The sequence below is a fragment of the Chrysoperla carnea genome, chromosome 2 (genome assembly GCF_905475395.1).
Source record: "Chrysoperla carnea chromosome 2, inChrCarn1.1, whole genome shotgun sequence".
Taxonomy (NCBI): Eukaryota; Metazoa; Arthropoda; class Insecta; order Neuroptera; family Chrysopidae; genus Chrysoperla; species Chrysoperla carnea.
Genome location: NC_058338.1, coordinates 18,325,506 through 18,345,636, shown reverse-complemented (window position 1 = coordinate 18,345,636; position 20,131 = coordinate 18,325,506). Strand labels below are relative to the sequence as shown.

At 28.5% G+C, this 20,131-nt stretch overlaps 1 protein-coding gene across 1 annotated transcript in view; it reads left to right on the top strand.

Annotated features, from left to right (window-relative positions):
• LOC123292520 (nephrin-like) overlaps positions 1-20,131 on the top strand; it is a 197,046-nt gene that overhangs the window by 19,165 nt on the left and 157,750 nt on the right. Inside the window, exon 2 of the mRNA XM_044873233.1 lies at positions 17,770-17,798. Coding sequence (XP_044729168.1) covers positions 17,770-17,798 — 29 coding nt within the window. The remainder of the gene's footprint in view (positions 1-17,769; positions 17,799-20,131) is intronic.

The window sequence follows — 20,131 nt, the reverse complement described above, 5'->3', positions numbered from 1 at the left end:
TTTTTTCTTCAAATTTTAACAAGTAAAGTTAAGTTATGTGTATTAATTAACACATTCATTCATTCGTGATTGGTCATTTCATTATTAGAGAGAGTTAAACTGCAATTCCAATTTAATAGTCGCCATGTTATTTAATTTTGAGAAATAACAATAAATTAATTACATCAAACATTACAAACATATTTTAAATGAAATAATTGAAATAATTGTTTTGTTGAATTCAATAAATACTTCAACCATGTACATATACCTACATACACACATAGGTATATTGTATATTATTATACAGGGCTATTTTCAATAATTACCTGAGTAGAATAGATTTTTTTCATGAAAAACAGAAATGCTTTTGTTTAATTTTTTGGAAATATAGGTCGAGTAGAGCCTGTAACTTGAAAATTACGCATTTTTAACAATAAAAACACTATGTAAGAACCACCGCACACGGGATCAGTGACGTCAATTCGACAAGCAATGACAATAAAACAGTGTCAACAATCGTATTAATATATCGTAAACATCAACTTTAAAGAAGGATTGTCAATATTATATCATTTCTAAAAGTGAAGAATAAAATGCCACCAAATTTGACCCAGGATTTTCAAAGGCAGATCAAGGAAATCTACCGAAAATAACTGTTTTTATGGTATGTACTCAATACCCTCCCCCTCGAAGCATTCGAGATCATATCGACAGTTTAAGGACACAAGTTGTTTTTGTACAGAAAACAAATCTTGGAACTTTTTCTTTGCTTAAAAGGTATTCTATTTTTTTTTTGTCCATGTCACCATAGAATACCTTTCTGTGTTGATGGAAGACCGTCATGGTTGATTTTTTTCAATGATAGTTTGTTTAAAAGTAGCAATTGAAAAGCAATGATTTTTTGTTCGAAGGTCATTAAGGGCATCCACACTTTTGGACATTTCCTTTGATTTTGATTGTCGAGAAAATTTGGAAAATCTAACTCTTTCAATAAAATGTGTGTTGAATGAAATTAAAAATCAAATTATATGAATTTTTCCTGCTATGTTTTTCGGAATCATTATTCAAAATATGAATAAAGATTTTATATTCGTAGTATTCCAAAACTTTGTACGAATATCGCCACCAAGTAACTTATAGAAGGTCTTATAACGTAGCAAAATAAACGGTGAAAGCCACGTTATAAGATCATTGAAAATGTCCAAGAGTTTGGCTGGAAATTTCTTATGTAGCAGCGTATGAAAAGAACGTTACTAATATGCAAATTAAATATAAATAAACAGATTTTTTAATAACTGCTACAAAAAAAAAAAAAAAAACTGCACCCAGGCACACTAGACAATGGATAACCTAGACAACTTTCCTCTACATGTTTAGTATATGTACACATATATATATACCCCAAACATCATATTATGACATATAGTTAGTATAATGATTTGTGATATTCATCTATTATTTTGAATTTAAACACATTAATATTTTCATTAAAATGTTAGCATATCAAAATTTGACAGAAATAAGCACTTGCAAGTATTTTCAGAAATGAGAAAATACATAGAGAGTAGCTAACTATAAATACAATTAAATTGTTTATACCGTATTGGAAATTTATCATATACAAACACATCAATTTTTAATAGACCATGAGCAGTGCTAGCATAGAAGATATACAGTATTTTACGACTTATATATGTATATAGTCGCAGAAACGAAACAATAAAACGGTTCAATGTTCGAATAATTTGAATAACAAGTCGGATTTGAATGCGGTTTTGGGCATTCGATTCGTTAGAGCGTCAGAAAATTTTGTGACCTAAATTGATTTAGAGGAAATTAAAATTATGCAATTTGCATAAATAATATGCATTTTATAATTGCCTTTTAAATTCACTGTAAATATACTAAATTCACAATTCAGTTAATAATGATTAAAATGATTTCAAGCTTGTAAATCGGGTGTTTTGGGATCAATGAGCACGAATTTTGCGATAGAAAGATTCTGTCGCGATATACGTGTACGACCACAAAAACCCCCGAGTAACGAATTTGGACCGATTATGTAACGAATTTCCCGAAAACTGCAGGTGACGAAAGGAATACCGTTTACTTTGAGTACCAGATACCAATTCTGACGCAACTCAAATCCTACCTACTGTTCAAATTTTTCGAACTTCACTGCCTCGTTTCTGAGACTAAAAATAGAAAAACTTTTACACTTTAGATTTTTAGCTTATACCCTGTTATTTGCCTGTTTATCGTATACTTTCTGCTGATTTTAGAACCGCACTGACCGTGAGCCCATAATGAGAATGTGTAGTCATCAGTCACGTCCCAGATTTTTTTAAACACGGTGTTTATTTTATTAATGTTTATTTATTTACAATGATAAGTTATTTTCTTATGTAGAGTTTAAAAATTCCCAAACTGGTATAAGAATCGTCATATAAATATCCCAAGCTAGATATTTTGATGAATGCTTGTCTACTTCAATGAAATGTTCCTCCTTTAATAGTTTAAAGTGTTTGTCACATTTTAATTGATAATATCATATAAATATGAGTAATTTGTATTAAAGCTCAGCGACTACGAGGGTACAGTGTGTCACATTTAAGATGAAGACCCTCGTATTTTCGTTATTTTTAGACATACTGACTTGCAATTTTACACACATAAACAGAGTATTGTATTACATTTTGTAAGATACTTAATTGCAATCTGAACTTTAAACTCAGCTTACTACTTTATAAATAGGGCCGATTCTTATACCTTGTTTAGCGTCAGCTATTTCGTAAAAAATTACTAGAAAAAGTTGCTTAGAATATTTTTTTATTCTCATATATTACTTTTCATGACAAAATTCACATTTTCCCTTTGCCGCATAAACGATTAAACGATTTTTACAATGCATAGATATGGTTAAAATATTAATACTTCTAATATCTATGCTATATTATTAGGGCAGCGAGCTTCGAGAGCCATTCGATGAACAACTCCATACCAAAATCCGTCTTATTTACCAAAGTAAAGCTGGTGTTTACGTGGCGATTTGAGCGAAGGCAAATGAGTATAGGAACAGCATGTGTAGGATTTGTTCACAAACATGGAATTGTCAATATTTTGTGTGCTATGGAAGTAAATAAAGCTATAGTGCGGAAATCCTTATTTTTAAAAATATAAATAAAACGGTGAAAAGGAGATGGAATAATGAATCAATGCATGAATTGCATTTTTATGCGTTTATAGAATTCATACATCTCACAGATAACATTTAGACCCATACCACTGAATAGAAGACACAGGACATTCAACATTCATGTGAATGATAAAATCTATTAATGATTGTATTGTAAGTAACAGATGAAAGAAACCACTTTATAATAATTAAATATAAGACAATAATAAATAATTAAATAAATTTTATAGTCGAGTAATTGATGTAGACGGTATTTGATTATATGATGCTTGTGTGCAATAAGTTTATTTAACCAAATAATACACAACTCTTATCCACTTCAAATATTTTTATTTATTATTGTATGGTTTTGAAAATTTATTGTTTTGATCGTTAGAAGTATCTACTTATTGTCTACCTTTCTACCTATTTTCTTAATGCCTTTTGTTGTATCAAAACAATTTATTATTTAATAAATAATTAACTACAGTTTAATATAAATCATAATAAAATTGTTAAAAGAAAAAGAAGTTCATATTGAAAAAGAAATTAAAAAGTAGTTTTTTTTTTTATAAAAGTTGTTATTAACAAAAGTAGCTGCTTAATAATAAATAACTTATGGAAAAAAGTGGCTTATCTCAGCCAATTCAAAAATGCACGGAATGGAGTCAGGTGCAGCTTTTATACCTATAACCAATCTTCTTCACGAAAATCTTGGTTCAAGGCAAGTAAGTAAAAAAATGTACCATGACTATTCGCTATGGGAACTGATTCTTGCGCCGTCTAGTGGTAGAAAATAGAAATTGTCTATCACAAGTCAAATTTATACATGGCTATGATTGAATTTTTTTTTATATTTTGATAATGAGTGCAATAAAAAAAATAAATTATTTTAAATTCAACACGTTCGTACTCTTATTTCTGTTAAAATTCGACTTGTCATAGACAGCTTCTATTTTCTACCACCAGACAGCGCTAGAATCAGTTCCCATGGCGAATATTGTCTGCAGTATAATACAAAAAACGAAACAAAACTGTATAAAAACAAAATCGTTAACAGTAATAAAAAGATAATGTTACAAATTCATAGAACTGTGTATTTTATTTTGCCTTTAGTCACTTTCAATAGATAGTAATCATTCAAAAATAGCTTTATATGTATTTCATATATTTTTAGTATTACAATCATAGAAAAAAAAACACGAATATATAAAAATAACTCTATAATATTGTTATATTTTTCCTTCATGTTTATTCAATTTAAGTAAATATAGAAGTTATAGATATCTTTTTTGCTAAATTTTTCACTACAAAGAACATTCACTTATATTAAACAGAGAATTTGAAAAATGTTCAAGTATTCTTCGTCTTAAAGTATCTTGAAAACCGAATGTATAATGCTTTATCAATACATCGTACTTTGTACTTTCAAATACAGTAGATATAACATTATATAGTAAGTATATCATTAACAAAGATAATAACAAAATATGAAACTTCTTCTTTCTATTTATCTCTTTTTTGGCAATTTTTTCGAAAACTATGAACTCAAAAACCCAATGTTCTAAGCCTATCGAAAAGCAATTGAGTTTTTAGACAAATATAATGGATTAATAATAATAATGGCCCTTAATTTTAAAATCAGTTGAGCTGTTTGAATGAATCGAGGTTAAAAAAGAAATTTACAAACAAATATATATGCATACTTCTTGACAGTCGGGTAAAAATACCGACTGAAGCAGTTATATCATACATCATATGATGTTGTTCCCTGGAGTGAACTGTTACGATTAAATGGTGAAAAGAGCGCCTTCATGTACAATTTGTGAGAGTGACTGTAGAAAATTTAGGAGGTGAATCATGGTGCATTATGATATTTTATCATGGTTCACATGTTCTCCAGTTCATACATTTTTATCGATACTTGTTTAATTTTTCAACTCTCCAAAAAATACATATTGTTTAGGAGAAAAAGTGCTATAAACAAAAAAATTTCCATCGTAATATTTATTAAACACATGAATATTCTCTATTATAAACAAATAAAGAATCCCTGAAATTTAGTATATTTATGTTCTGGCTAATCAGAATATGACAAACTTTTGGATATGATTTTGTTCTAAAATAAATCAAAATGTTCTTTCAAAATTTAACAAATTTATTGTAAAAGCAAGGAGACACTAATAGTTAATAATAAACATGTTTTTCAATAAAATTATTGATAGTATTGAACAAAATTTACTTTCATATTGATTTGAACCACGACAAAATTATAGAAATATGAATTATTATTATCATTTTTCTGTAACATGATAATGTTAAACTAAAATATATTTTGGTTTCATGTCCAATGTCAATTCAGCAGTAAAAATAAGTTAAAATTCAGAAACGCTATTCAGTCCCTTTTCCTTTAAAACGATTTAGAGCATTACATCCAATTTTTCAATAGAAATTTTCTTGATACCTATTTTCCTCACAAGACCTTAAGATATCCCCATGTCAAATATTATCCAAATTCAATCATTTAGTCGTAAAACGCAACCAGACAAACATTAGCCCACAATAATTTTTTTTAACAATTTTATTATCACCAAAAACTTCCGTAGATTTCCTTAAAAAAGAGAGAACAGTGAAATTAGCTTTTGTCTTTGCATCGTGTCAGCAGATCGTATCTGTACTACCTATGATAAATATTTAAACATATAAGTAATATTTACAACAAATAATAAATCTTATGTCAACAAATGACATAAATTTACATATGATTGTAGTATGGAAACAGTATGAAGAAAATAGATGGTAAAGATTTAATATTTATTATGTTTTTTTTTTCGTCTTTTTTATTTTGTTTGCAAAAGATTGGATACATGAGAGAGTGTTGTAGCTTCGTGTTGTAACTTCACCAAAACACATACTTTGAATTTGTTTGAGAACTTATATACTAAGCAGCTATCGATTAAAACAAAATTTAAATTTTTGTAATAAGTATTGTATTCTACAATAAAAACTGAAGATCACTTACATATGTGCTTTAATTCCTCCACTGATTGTTACTAAAAGTGCTCTCTCCAACTTTTACTCTTTTCGTCAACTTTTTAGTAGCTTCTGCAACTTTTTTTTTGTGGTTACAATCGAATCATATAGCGAAAGACAACAACGGTAGCATTAACTAGTGCATCGTTTTTTTGATTCAACGTAATTGAAAATGAGGCTTTTGCAAACTTTATGTTTCCAACATTTAATGAAAAACTGATATGTGAACTAAAATATACACCAAATAGAAGTGATTTAAGTAAAATGTACTTTAAGCCATTAAATACGATAGTGAATTAAACTGCAAAAGCAGTAAAACAAAATAATAAATTTATAGAAAAGGTAAAATTATTTATTGTTTACACCAAACACGTGGACAGTAACTCTCTCGGTTGCTTGCCTTCTGTTTAAGTTTGTTTTCGAATAGTTGATCTGTCATAGATATAGCGATATTTAAAAAAAAAAAAAAAACTAAGAAATTCTCCAAGGTACAACCATTTACCGTATGTATGCTAGGGAAGCAAAGACTATTTTATGTATGCCATTCATATATGTAGTATATTCTTGTATGTACACTGGAGGTAAAGTACGATATCTCCACAATACGTGATACATTTTAGACTATTTATGTATTCTAAAAAAGTGGATGTTTTATTCTTTAACTGTCTACTATTTGCTACATCAGTATATAATAGCAAAGTATTTTATGTACCTATATAGTAAATATAGTTTTGTTATAATCATAGTCTAAGAGCCAGTAGCCGACAGACTCAGGGTATTTTAACAAACCCTATATAATCAAGAAAATAAAACCGAATAAAAAAAACATAATTTTTTATCGAGTTACTCATATGATCAAAATATTATCATAATTACTGATATTTACATAGAATAATATATTTTTACAAGTTTAATACAATTTTTTACTTGGCCATATACAGTCTCATCATAAGACTACGATTTTCTATAACTTTTTAGCTTTTTTAATGCCATAAATATAAAACTATAATAGTATAGGTATAAGGCTGAAAATGGAGGCATTATCTTTACTCTATCTTGAACAACTCATTATCATCAAAAATATCAAACATGTTTATTGCTAAATTATTAGTAAGTTAAGTTAGGTTAGAGTGTCTGGCCAGGGGTCTGACACACTTAGACCATATGGTCCGTTGTGATACCGAAAAAGACCATCCCAGACCAACACTCCATGAACCATTTGGAGCTGTTTAAAATCAGCAGGAGTGTTTTGACGTCGACGGACTTTAGGTCGGAAAGGTCGTCAAAGAGAGGCTGGCTCAAGTAAGTCCGTCTTCTCATGGCAAATCTCCTCCTCCTCTCTACTGTGACAGCTCCTGCAGTAGTCGTGATACACTGCCAGGCGTGCTTAGTTATTATATTACATTAAAAATTTTAATACACTGATACGTAAATTAAAAGGTACGTTTTCAAGAGTTTAAATCGAGTAATTCTTTAAAAGACACATATTTTAATTAAAAGTAAAAACGTTTACTGGCACAATCAAATGCCATAGAATAATTCGAGATGATTTTCAGAAATCTATTAAATAATCTATAACCGACGTTTAAAACGTCAAAAGATAACAGCGATGTACCTACTACAGAAGATATTCTTTTTAAAGTCCCAAAAATAAAAATTTACGATAGTTTTATATGTTGTAAATAACGATATGATATGCTAATAACGATAGCGATATAACATTGAGCACGGTCAAAGTTTTGCAGCAAATTACAAAATCTGTCTGTTGGCCACGTTCTCTTAGGACTACATAAATCACTAAAGAAGATAATACAATAACTAAGATCTAAGAAGTGAACGAAAACTGAAAATGGAAAGAAACAAAAAATTTACGTCACCTTCCTTGCTCTCACTTATTCTTCTTCCATAACACTCGAAATAAGAATTTTACTTTTAGACTACTTTAGCCATTATTTTTTAGTTGTTATCTTTAATATCAAAGCAAAATCTATAATCCGAACTTCCCAGTAGAGAAATGTCATTCATATATCAGATATCTTTATGTTTTATGGTCACGAGAGTTTATTATTACAATATTCCTAAAAAACGCACACACGGATACACGAACAAAATCTTTCTCCAACGATATTTACAGTAAGGTAAGTGATATACAGTATACCAACAACGGTTACCTTGAGAACAAACTTTTCACTTTTCCACGGAGGAAAATTGTTTTGTTAGTATGATTTTTGGCTGATGTTTTCACTTTTACTCTTTACACTCTTTGTTTGAAAAAAAAACCTATTCCTTATAAATGAATTGATGATATTGCTATTCATTAGTATGTGGACAAATGTTACAGGAAAAGTTCATTGTTAGTAAGGGTGGATTCTTTCTAGACAGAGTAAAATCTTACTACAAACATCAGTAACAGTTGATTCAAAATAAGTTAACACACTTTTCCTAGCAAAAGTTAACTATGCCTGCTATGGATTAAGAGTTGATTCACTGAGAAGTTCGACAAAGTCATAGTTTTTGTTGTGATTGTGCGTTTGTTTTAATTGATATCTTGTCTGTTCAAAGTTGAAATGTTACTGAAAATATAATATTTTGAGCAAATATTACAGTTTAAGTTATTTTCCTAATAATATATAACTTTATTAGGACACACAGTCTTCTTTCAAATCGTATGACTTTATTTTTTTCATTATTCTGGGGCAGAAATGAGACGTTATTGATTTCCCTCCTTCCCGTTAATTAATTAAGCTTAAGAGAATAATTATGTCAAATTCCTTGTTGTATCAAATGATTGTCTTCATTTCTATTAGTTTTTTTTACCGTAAGGATATACGGACACTACCGAGTGTTTAGCGTGACTATCACGTTAAGATAACTTGAAGTAGATAATTACCGTCAACAGGATGTTATCTAAGTTTTTTAAGGAACAGGTAGTGGTTTTTCTCCGTGATTGCGTTCATTTAGTGATCCACGGGTTGGTCATTACTTGAATGGGTCAAGTAAGCACGGGTTTGCGAGTTTTTTATTTTTTTGGTTAACCTTGCCATAACGTTCATTCACTGAACCTCAAAAAATCTGCGAAAAGCTGAGAGAACTTAGATAATAATCTGTTCACGCTAATCATCTACTCGAAATTATGTTAAAGTGACTTTCACACTAAACGAACAAGAATACTTTTTTTTTAAAGTTTTTTGTGATATTTTTGAACAGAGAATCGATAATACTTGAAAAAGAATTTTTGTATGTACATGATAATTTTGATATTATCTTATACCGTCTATTGAGTTGTCACAAAACTGTACAACTAAATATGATATAGCAACATTATTAACACCCACCTAAAGGTAATAAATACAAATTAACTACATAAGAATTTGACACCTTAATAAAGTCTAACACGAATATAACTAGCGAACAAAACATGTGAGGAAGGTACAAAGAATATAGATGGATAATCTATAAAAAAATATGATAAAAGGAGAATGTAGTACGTGTATACGAACGAACGAGTTTGTGTTACTACAGTAGTGAAAAAGTGCTATGTGCCAACGAAACATTCATGTTTTAAGAACAATATATTATTATATGGATATTGAACTTTGAAAGAATTTACAGTGTGTTCCTTGAAAAACATATGAAAATCTTTCTAATTATTGCTGTAGCGGGCTTAACGTAATTAAGTGCGAGATTAGTGTTCCGTACTCGAAAAAACTAAAAAATTGGTGATGATCTTCAAAATCGATTCAGTTTGGAAAAAGCATGACGTATAATTTTAACATATGAATAATTACTATGGAAATGAATGGTCAAATAAACCTGGCTCCATTCATTTCGAAAAGTGTAATGGTAAAATAATTAACCTAAATTCAAAACAATAATTCAAAAGAACAAAATTAACTCAAATATTTCAATTTCAATTAAAATATTTTCAAAAATTTGTTCCAAAAAATGATAGCTCTTTAAATATCTTTTTCATCTCATCTGATGTCCTTGATCATCACTTTGATATTGATTTAAAAAGTGTTATAAGTTTAAAGTGTTTATCTGTGCGTCTGTGTGTTTCTCAGTAGCGTATCGTACTCCCTAAACGGTCGAACGACTCGATTGAGTACATTTTTAACCTCCGAACTTAAAAAAAAAGGAGTGTTATAAGTTTTTCTGCTATTTGTGTGTATCTGTGTGTATGTGTCTGTCTGTGGCATCGTAGCGCCTAAACGGATGAACCGATTTTAATTTTATTGGTTTCGTTTGACAGCTAATTTATCTAAGAGTGTTCTAAGCTATCAAGTACGAGTTAGGCTTCCATATCCGAAAAATATTAAAAAAGTGGCGACGGTGCGAGTTTATGGTTCCGTAAACGAAAAATTTGTCAGAGGTTTTTTAAATTTAGCCAATTTCACTTGTTAGAAAACATATGTTAATTTTTACGTTAATTCGCATTCTTATCCACAAACTTACATTTTTGCTGATACGCCACAACTCTAATACATGTAATGGTGCGTATATATCCTTATACATACGTATAAGGATAATGTTTCTTTAAAATGGAACAGCCTGTTATTAACTTACATGATTCTATGTATATATCCTTTAGGTTTTCGATATTGTATTATATAGTTTTGAATATTATGATTTATTACCGAAATAATGTGATTTATAACAAGTTACAAGTTACAGGTTATAGTAAAATGTATGATTATATAAACGATAATATATGTTATCGATATTGTAGATAGTGACCACTTTATTATTTCAACTTAATCATATTAATAATGTTGGTCAAAATTGATTGTTAGTGCATTTTCAGTAATTGTTGTAGATAACGGTATTTACTATTTAATAAGAAAGTTTATCTATCAATCTATATGTCTTATATTTTATTTTCCTGGCCTGTTTTATCCTGTCCACGTAAAATCTTCGTTATTCCATTGTGAAATTCACGAATTACCTTCGATTTTAAAGATTATTATCTATGCTGGCTAATGACCAAAAATAGAATCATGGTCATGGGAAATAATGTTAAAATTTAATTTTGTTCATTTTGTAATTTCTACATCTTATCTGCAATAAAATTGTCTACCAATAAAAAGAAAGTCAATTACTATTGATATTTTGTATCACTAATCTCAAGTATGTATTAGCCACGGCATTCACGCTGCGTAATTCCACATGGATCAAGCTAGTAAAAATATAGAAGATAATTGAGTGACTGACTACTAAGTTACAGTCCAAACTCTTTTGACACTGTAGATTTTCAGGAAGGATATTTTTATATTTAGCACCGGTGAAAAAAAGGTTGAAAGTTTTTATGAAAGTTATTCGTCATTTTTGAATCAACCACTTAACCGATTCAGAAACACACGGTGAAAATAAGGAGAATAAAAAGGGTAATAGAATTGAAGGCTATAATGCGATAGTCTTTGCTTTAAAAACGGGCGGATAACTGCTAGTTGATAAATTGGGAGTATTTTGATTAGCTTTTGAACCAGCGGTTATTTCGCCACTTAGCTCTAAGGTCATCTTACAAGTTAAAAAATGCAGTATCATGTTCTCAGCGATGAATATACACTCGATTTATTTTGGGAAACATTCAAAGCTCGGTATCAATCAATAGTCAACACCTCGGTACCAATCAAAGCTCTTGCATTCAATAGTCAACACCTTCAGTCCTAGTTGAACTATAATTTTTACTACTAATAAAATTAGTAGTTAGTTTTGAAAAAAAAATATTTTTTTCCATCTCTGAATCCATATAAACAATTTCATTTTTGTTCGAAAAAGAGTAAACTCAAGAGCACTGATTGTAATCAGTGCAAGTATAAACATTTTTTTCGCACGTTTAAAATACGCTGAGCTACTTTCAATTTATTGAGTTTTGATATAATTATAAAATGGGAAATTTAGACCTGAAAATTTGTAATCAGGTTTATCATAAGTTTCGAGACAGATTTGTTGCTCAAATTTTTTTTTGTAAAATAATAGATGATAGCATTTTTTTTTTTTTTTTTGATAATTTTTGTAGTAAATATATTTTCACGTGTTACTGTTCTAGAATTGCAATTTTAAAACCGAGGGAATTATTTTTTGTATTTATTGATCAAAATATCTTCAAATAAAAATTTCAGATAAATTAATTGTATTTTTCTTATAATAAAAAATAATAATGGTATATAATCTTGAAAATTAATTGTATTTTTCTTATAATAAAGAATAATACTGGTTTAAATCTTGACTAAAAGTAACACGATTATACTTACTTTAATGTATATCCATCCATTCATGCTTTATCCACACACAACATCTCACATTAAAACCATATAGATAGCATTGTAACCTCTGAGTATTGTTTGTAAGATGAATGTTTTAGGATGAGAATAGTAGATTACATTTAACAATCCATTTGTTATACTCAACAAGAGTAGTATCCAACATAAAGAGAGTAAAATATATTTAATGTACATAGAAAATAATAATATGCATAATATTTATAACTAACTGAGCCATGTTTGTTCGTTACCTGTGTGATAGTATGTGGTTACGATTGCATGATAATGTCACTTTGATATAAAAACTATCTTTTGTGCTAGTTAATGTATCACGCAAACTAGATGCATGTCTTCTGAGCTTGCAAGCTCTTGCAATATATTATTACATTGTGAGGTTAAAAAATGAACGAAATTTTTTTATATTTGTTTTTGTATAGATTTCATGCATTAAAATATCCTACTCGTTAGTCTCCCGTCTGCTAATTTGTTAATTTTTCATCTCTGCGAATTTTCGCCGTATCCCCTATTTCAGTATATTGAATATAATATGAAAGCAAAGAATCGTGGCCTGCGGGCAATGTTTGAATTTGAAATAATTGTGTATATTTTTAGAGGTAAGAAAAAACTTGATACTTGCAATAAAATTAGATAAAACGTCTGTGTATTTGTGTAGCCTATTTTTCTCTCCAAGTCAAATTTTAATACGAAGAAATATTGCCAAAAAATGCATTTCAAATGTCGGAAATCCAATATTTCGTGGACTTCAAATAAAAGTTAGTTTAATCGACATGGTGGGAGAGCAAATAAATGAATATCATATACTAAGTTTTAATATAATAAAGAATTTATTTGCGTTTCCATCATTTAATATAAAAATAACAATTCAAATATAATAAATAATAAGCTAAGAGTTTTGTACTCAAAAAAACTAAAAAATTGGCGATAATCTTCAAAATCGATTCAGTTTGGAAAAGGCATGGCATTATAATTTTAACACATAAATAATTACTATGGAAATGAATGGTTAAATAAACATGGCTCAATTCATTCCAAAAAGTGAAATGTGTAAAATAATTAGGTAATTCAAAACAATAGTTCAAAAGAACAAAGTCAACTGAAAATATTTCAATTTCAATTAAAATATTTTCAAAAATTTGTCCCAAAAAATGATGAGCTCTCAAAGTATCCTTTTCATCTCATCTGATGTCCTTGACCATCACTTTGATATTGATTTAAGAAGTGTTATAAGTTTATCTGTGCGTCCGTGTGTTTCTTAGTAACATCGTAGTGCTTAAACGGTCGAACCGACTTGATTGAGAACATTTTATAGCAAAGTTTTCAAAGTCGACAAAAAATAAATCGCATTTGTCGAGGGTTTTTTAAATTTTGAAAATTTCACTTGTACTATGAGTTTAGCGTCTATAAATTTTAATATTGACACATGACACGTAAAATAGAATATGGGTTGATTGTAGGTATAAATTGAAACATTTAGTAAAATCAATTATTCTGTGTGTGATATGTGAAGTAGATACTGTATATTCATTCTACAACAAGAACTCAACGACCTAGTCGTAGTAATACACAGATTACATTGAAATGGTTTTAGGGATTCAAATTAATAAGATATAGTCTATACACAATGATTATTATTAATAACCTACTATTATCAATTACATACATTTCTCATATGTGTTATTCGATATTTAATCGTATTAAATGGAATTGAAAAAAAAAATAAAGATGTATCAGGAATCTAACCCAGGTCTCTTGAATTCATGTAAAGCATTCCACCAACTACATTTCATATATTACGTAGTTTTAAGTGAATTTTTACTTTGTTTTTCTATATGAATCAATTTTTAAACTTATTATGTTTTTTGTGATCACTTCTTATTCGGCCAGTCATAAAATACATCCGATTTTTGTAATTTGTTGGTTAAAATTACGTTATATACTGGGATGGACTTTGAAAAAATCGAAAAAAACTCAAAAACAAATTTTGTTTTGGAATTTGATGAAACTCGCTGGATGGGGTAATTTTGATCCAAAAAGTATAAAAATCAGCTTAATTTAATGATTGGATGCAAAGTTTCTGAGATATCGCAATATTTGCATCGATTTTAGTCCGTATCTCAAAAAATATTCAGCCAGTCATCAAATGCACTCGATTTTGTACTTTTTGGGTCAAAATTACCCTGAGTTTTATCGAAATTGGAAATTAAAAAAATTTCTCGATTTTTTGAAATTTTTTTAACGGGTGCCCCTTTGAAATTTAGTGGATGGGTAATTTTGATGCAAAAAGTATAAAAATCAGGTTAATTTAATGATTGGACCTATAGAAACTTACAATGTCAGCGAGTATCATGGGCAAAACTTCATTTTCAAAACAGTTCTCCACCAAAAAATTAAAATCCATAAAACTGTGACTAAAAGGATGGATTAGTGAGGGCTATAACGTGATAGTCTAAAGGAAAAATTGCCCGGCAAAACGGGCGGGTATCCACTAGTAGTCTACAAAAATTTTGTAACAAAAATTAAAAAAAATGATTTTAAAGATTCGAATTGTTTAGTATGCTTGACATTCGTCCATCTTTCCGTTCATCATCCCTCCATAGTCGTTATCTTTTAGTAACAGAAGTAATTAACGTTTCATTCTGATTTAGGTATGATTACCAAAATGTCACTTAATTTTCAAGCTTCAAATAATTCTAAAGGCAAAATTCCATGATTCTTGGTATGAAATCACGGTTTTCAATCTCATAATTTGATCGGTCAATTGTGTGTCTTTGAATTTGTTCACCATTAACGCAAATAAATTAGTAACCGGCGATAGTCATTGTTTGAACGAAAATTGCTATTAAGTGAATTGAGCCTAGAGAAATTTCATATTTGGTTACGAATTATTCCATTGTCTCCTGGATGATATTTAAATGAAATTAATTGGTTGATTAAAACTGGTTAAACGGGTGCTAACTTCACATGTTACTAGATATTTTTTACAAATTTTAATCCTTGTGACATTAAAATTTAATTCAATCTATCCACCTCTGTATATTATATGGTTAATTAAGCACACGGCTATAACATGTATTTAATATCTGCATAATTGTCAATATAACCTAAATAAAATTAAAATTAAAAAAATTCGTTTCAAAGGATCTTCATTACCTTAGAGAATTCCCACTCTGGAAAAATTAAAAAAAAAAAAAACTCAAGTGTTTTCTTGAAATTAGTATAATTAAAATTCGCTCATTTTAGAATTCTGTATGCTAATTTTTAATTATTTCATAAATTTTTATATAAATAAATTTTATATAGAAAAGTTAACTGAGTATTCAAATTATTGTGTTCAAATTAATCTTTGATATGACGCGAATGCAGTTTTACTAACTTTATATTAATTACTCTAGACCTAAAAACGCAAGGAAAGTTTGGAAAATGGAAAATAAGCAACAAAAAATCAGCTTTTCGATTATAAACGCAAAGAGGGATTTTAATTAAAAGAAGGTTGAATTCAAAAGTTGTGGCTGATATAATTCTACACATTTTCGTTTATTTGACTCTCTAGCTTCAAAATAGCTGGCTGATATTTTCTACTAATACGACAAACACATATTTTCATATTTTTATACAAACTTTTATGTGTGAAATCCCAAGAATGTGCAATTTTTTATTAATTTTTTGGCGAATACTATTGATTAATGCGTCGCAGCTTCCAAATCCAGCTTTTAGTATAACCAAATCAATAATTTCTATCAGTGTAGCCATCAACGACCTTGGTCCTAACTTGCTGATTCCAAAAGCATCTCGATATCCAATTGTATTCCAATCGGCTTGATCTATAGCTAATTTTGCTGAAATAAAACATTCGCTAAAAATCACTGTTACAAAAAATACAACCAAAAATACCCACTCAATTAATTAAAATGTAAAAAATAAAATCGTGTCTGATTTAAACCATTTATTTTATTTAGTGAATGATGATTGTGATAATACATTACCAGCGAATGGGAGCTAGATGGGAACGAGGATTATAATAAAAAATATATAATAAATGATTATACTGTATTTTTTGTTGCATTTTTATTATACTGTGACATCAAGCATGTTGATCGATGCACAACAAAATAGAAGCAAATTCACAAAAAATTTGTTTGAACGTCACACCTCTTTATTTATCACAGAACGTCACTCTTCAATTCTGGAAAATTTCTCTACGATAATAAGAGCGTTGTTTCAAAGGTCAGATGAAAATTTCTCCCATTAAAGCCGGTATTTTGAATTACGAAAGTTAACGTCCTAAAATCACTAAAGAAGTAAAAATTAAAAATAGCAAAAAGTAGAACCGATAAAAAAAATTATTATTAAGCGATTATTTTTCACTTTAAAGTAATGAATACTATCAATAATTTCCTTGTGAGCAATAATGATTTGAAATCGACCATATTTTTGAGATAAAAATTGATTCATTGGCTTCGACTTCGAAACGTAAAACATAGCGACGGTTAAAAACATGAGTAGGAACACTTATTCACACAGAGTATTTTTACACGTTATCCTAGAATATTTAACACGCATATATGAAACTATGAAAATTATTAGAATATTTGAGTTCACAACGACGGGTGTGTCCTCACGCAGCTCAAAAACTATATCGTTACCTCGTGGAGGTCAAAAACTGAATTGAGTCAAACTAGCTTAAACAAAATTGCATAATCTGTTGTTTTATATAAAAAAATAGTTATAAATCTATAAAAAAGATTCAATTATTTGAATATTGAACCAATGGCGTCACCAATTATGATTTTTTTTAAATTTTGATTAATCTCCTATTAATTTCCTTTATTTTGATACCTTACTGGATGGGTTTTGTTAATTTTTTTTGGTAACGTATTACTATTTTGCTCCGCCATATTTTGTTTTTTCAAACAACTATCTAAGAACGCTTGAATTTTCGTGACAAATATAATGTTACCTTAACTTTTGATATCTATTGATATATTGGAATGTTAAAAAACATAACGAGTCGGGTAAAAATAGAATTTACATCCTTCATTTACGCTGACTTTATATCATATTAAAAAAAATTTTACTTTACATATAGTTAGCTTGACGTGCAGTTAAACTTTGCGCTTTTCTGCATATACTGCAATTTTTCATAGCCAATATTACGACGAACTTTTTCTAATCAATAGGAATAAGTATACAAAACAATAATTTAAAATCCTTAAGCTAGTTAAGAATTTTTTCTTTTTTTCTTATATTTTATCTTAATTTAAGAATACTAAAACTAATTTTATTTTTATTTTTTAGGTAAGAGAGACGTCAGAATATCGAGTTGTGTAAGTTAATTAAATATTTTAATACCTACCGACTATTACATGATACGATTACTGAGCCTTCTCGTCACATGCTCATTGCTTTGACCGATTTTATATGCATGATTGATTAAAAAACATAAATCATAATTAAAAAAGCTTTCATTTGTCATAAAAGCACACATACAAACATTTTTTAAATATGCATAATAATAGTACACAGAACACCCTAATGTGATTCCCATACACCAAATGATACACAGATAGGTGCCTTTGAAGTTTTCGAGCTTGTTGAATAAAAAACACTGAGATTATCAAATATTATCAAATAATCAAATATTTTGATCAAAGCTACTTAGCTTTCGTTTTCATAATGTCAATTATTTAGCACGCGATACCGTATGTTAGATAATGAGATAATCAAGTTATATGTCATTGAATAATCCATTGAAGACATATTTTTTCACAGAATTTCGATCTGTTGAGAGGTATCCCAATTTTACTTAAGATACCTAAAATTTTGCAAGACGAAGACACGTGAAATTCTCAGACGTGAAAGTCACAAATATAAGTTATCTTTTACAAAATGGTTACAAGACTTTTAAGTTAATGTGAATAAGCAGTAAAAATTCTGCTCAACGTGAAGCATAATAAAACGATTTTTCAATAATTTAATTATTTTACTTGTCAGTACTTTCAAAAATATGTAATTTTAATAGGCTTGAAAAGATTCTATAAAATGTTGAATGGTTCCTACAACTAAATAAAACGAAATTTGAAACGTAAATAAATATTCATGTTTCTTTATGTTTATATTATACACACAACGTAATTTTATTCGCCAGAGAAAATAAATCATTTGATACACCCAACTTTTATAATATTGCCAACAATGTGAGAAAAAATGTTCGCATATTTTTTTACCTGTTATTTCACCTTCATATTTGAATAATTTACTAAAAGCGTACATTGAAAAACGGAAAAGTCATGAAAACGGAGCACATAATTCAGGATAACTTTTAAAAAGTTACAAACAGAAGTTGTTTTTTTGCATCAAAGAATAAAAATTTGTTTTAAAAATATATGTTAACATTTGGCAAAATGGAGAAGAATCCTGTCTGATCAAGAAGAACCATACCTTGCATGCCAAAAAAGTTAATACTGTATTTTAATCGTCTTAAAAATTAACAGATTATTTTTTTCATGTTATTTGATTTTCCATTACGATTTTGAAATATTAAGGCGGAAAATTTTCAAAAATCACCATTTTTCCACTCCTGTATTCAGGAGAATTTAGTCATTAGAGTCAGCTTTTCTTCTAGATTTCCCCGAAGTAATTTTTTTGAGCTATAATCACTAGCACTATCTTTGTAGGAGTGCATAGTTAAAACTTCTATCGGCGAGAATAAATTAAAAATGAAATGCAAAACATGTATGTGCATTGAGTGGTCTAATAATAACGAAAAAGCATCAAAGTAAACATTGTGAAAATTTTTTTTCTCTGACATATCTTTGCCTTTGGATTTTCGTGGACCTATAATCCACTTTCGAAAATTAAACCATTGATTCTTCCATACCTCGTAAAACGTTCAACACGGTATATCACATTTACACATGGCATTAAATCTTGAATACACCTTCCTCATAAAATAACAGGTCTATATCACATTGTTTAAATTAAAATTTACTACTCTTATATTATTTCTAATAACAATATTATATTTATATAAAATTTTTATAAAATAAATTTTTTTTTAATATTAAAATTTTTTCTGTTTAAATTGAAAAATTTTTGCAGTTATTTATTACAAAATTAATTTTTTTACATTTGAATGATTAAAAAATACATATGTAAAAATATGCTTTTTAGTTTTTTGTTGATAATAAAAATAAAATAAAAACTGCCTTCTCAGGTAGCAACTTTTTTATATTTAGCTGGTACACTTTACAAAAATATGCAAGGGAGAGTTAGCACACTAGTCCTGTTCATTAATAATAATCAATTAGTACTTCATTAACTGACTCGAGAACGATAAAATATTTTAAGAAAGTTTTTCCTAAAAATATATATATTACTAGCTTGATACCCACCCGCTTCGCTTTAAAAGTAAAGATTGATAAAGATTGCTCTCAATTATCCCCTTTCTATAAAAAACTCGAAACAATACTAAGGATTGTTTTACACAGGTATAATATATGTATTGTTTTTATTTTTTTAAATGTATAATAGTCGTAATTATTCATTGAGTATATTAGAAAAGATGGCCGTGAAATATATTATATTGACTATTTTTACAGAAATCTGTAATTTATGGCAATGTCAAATGACTACTTTAACAGAAATCTGTAATTAATGG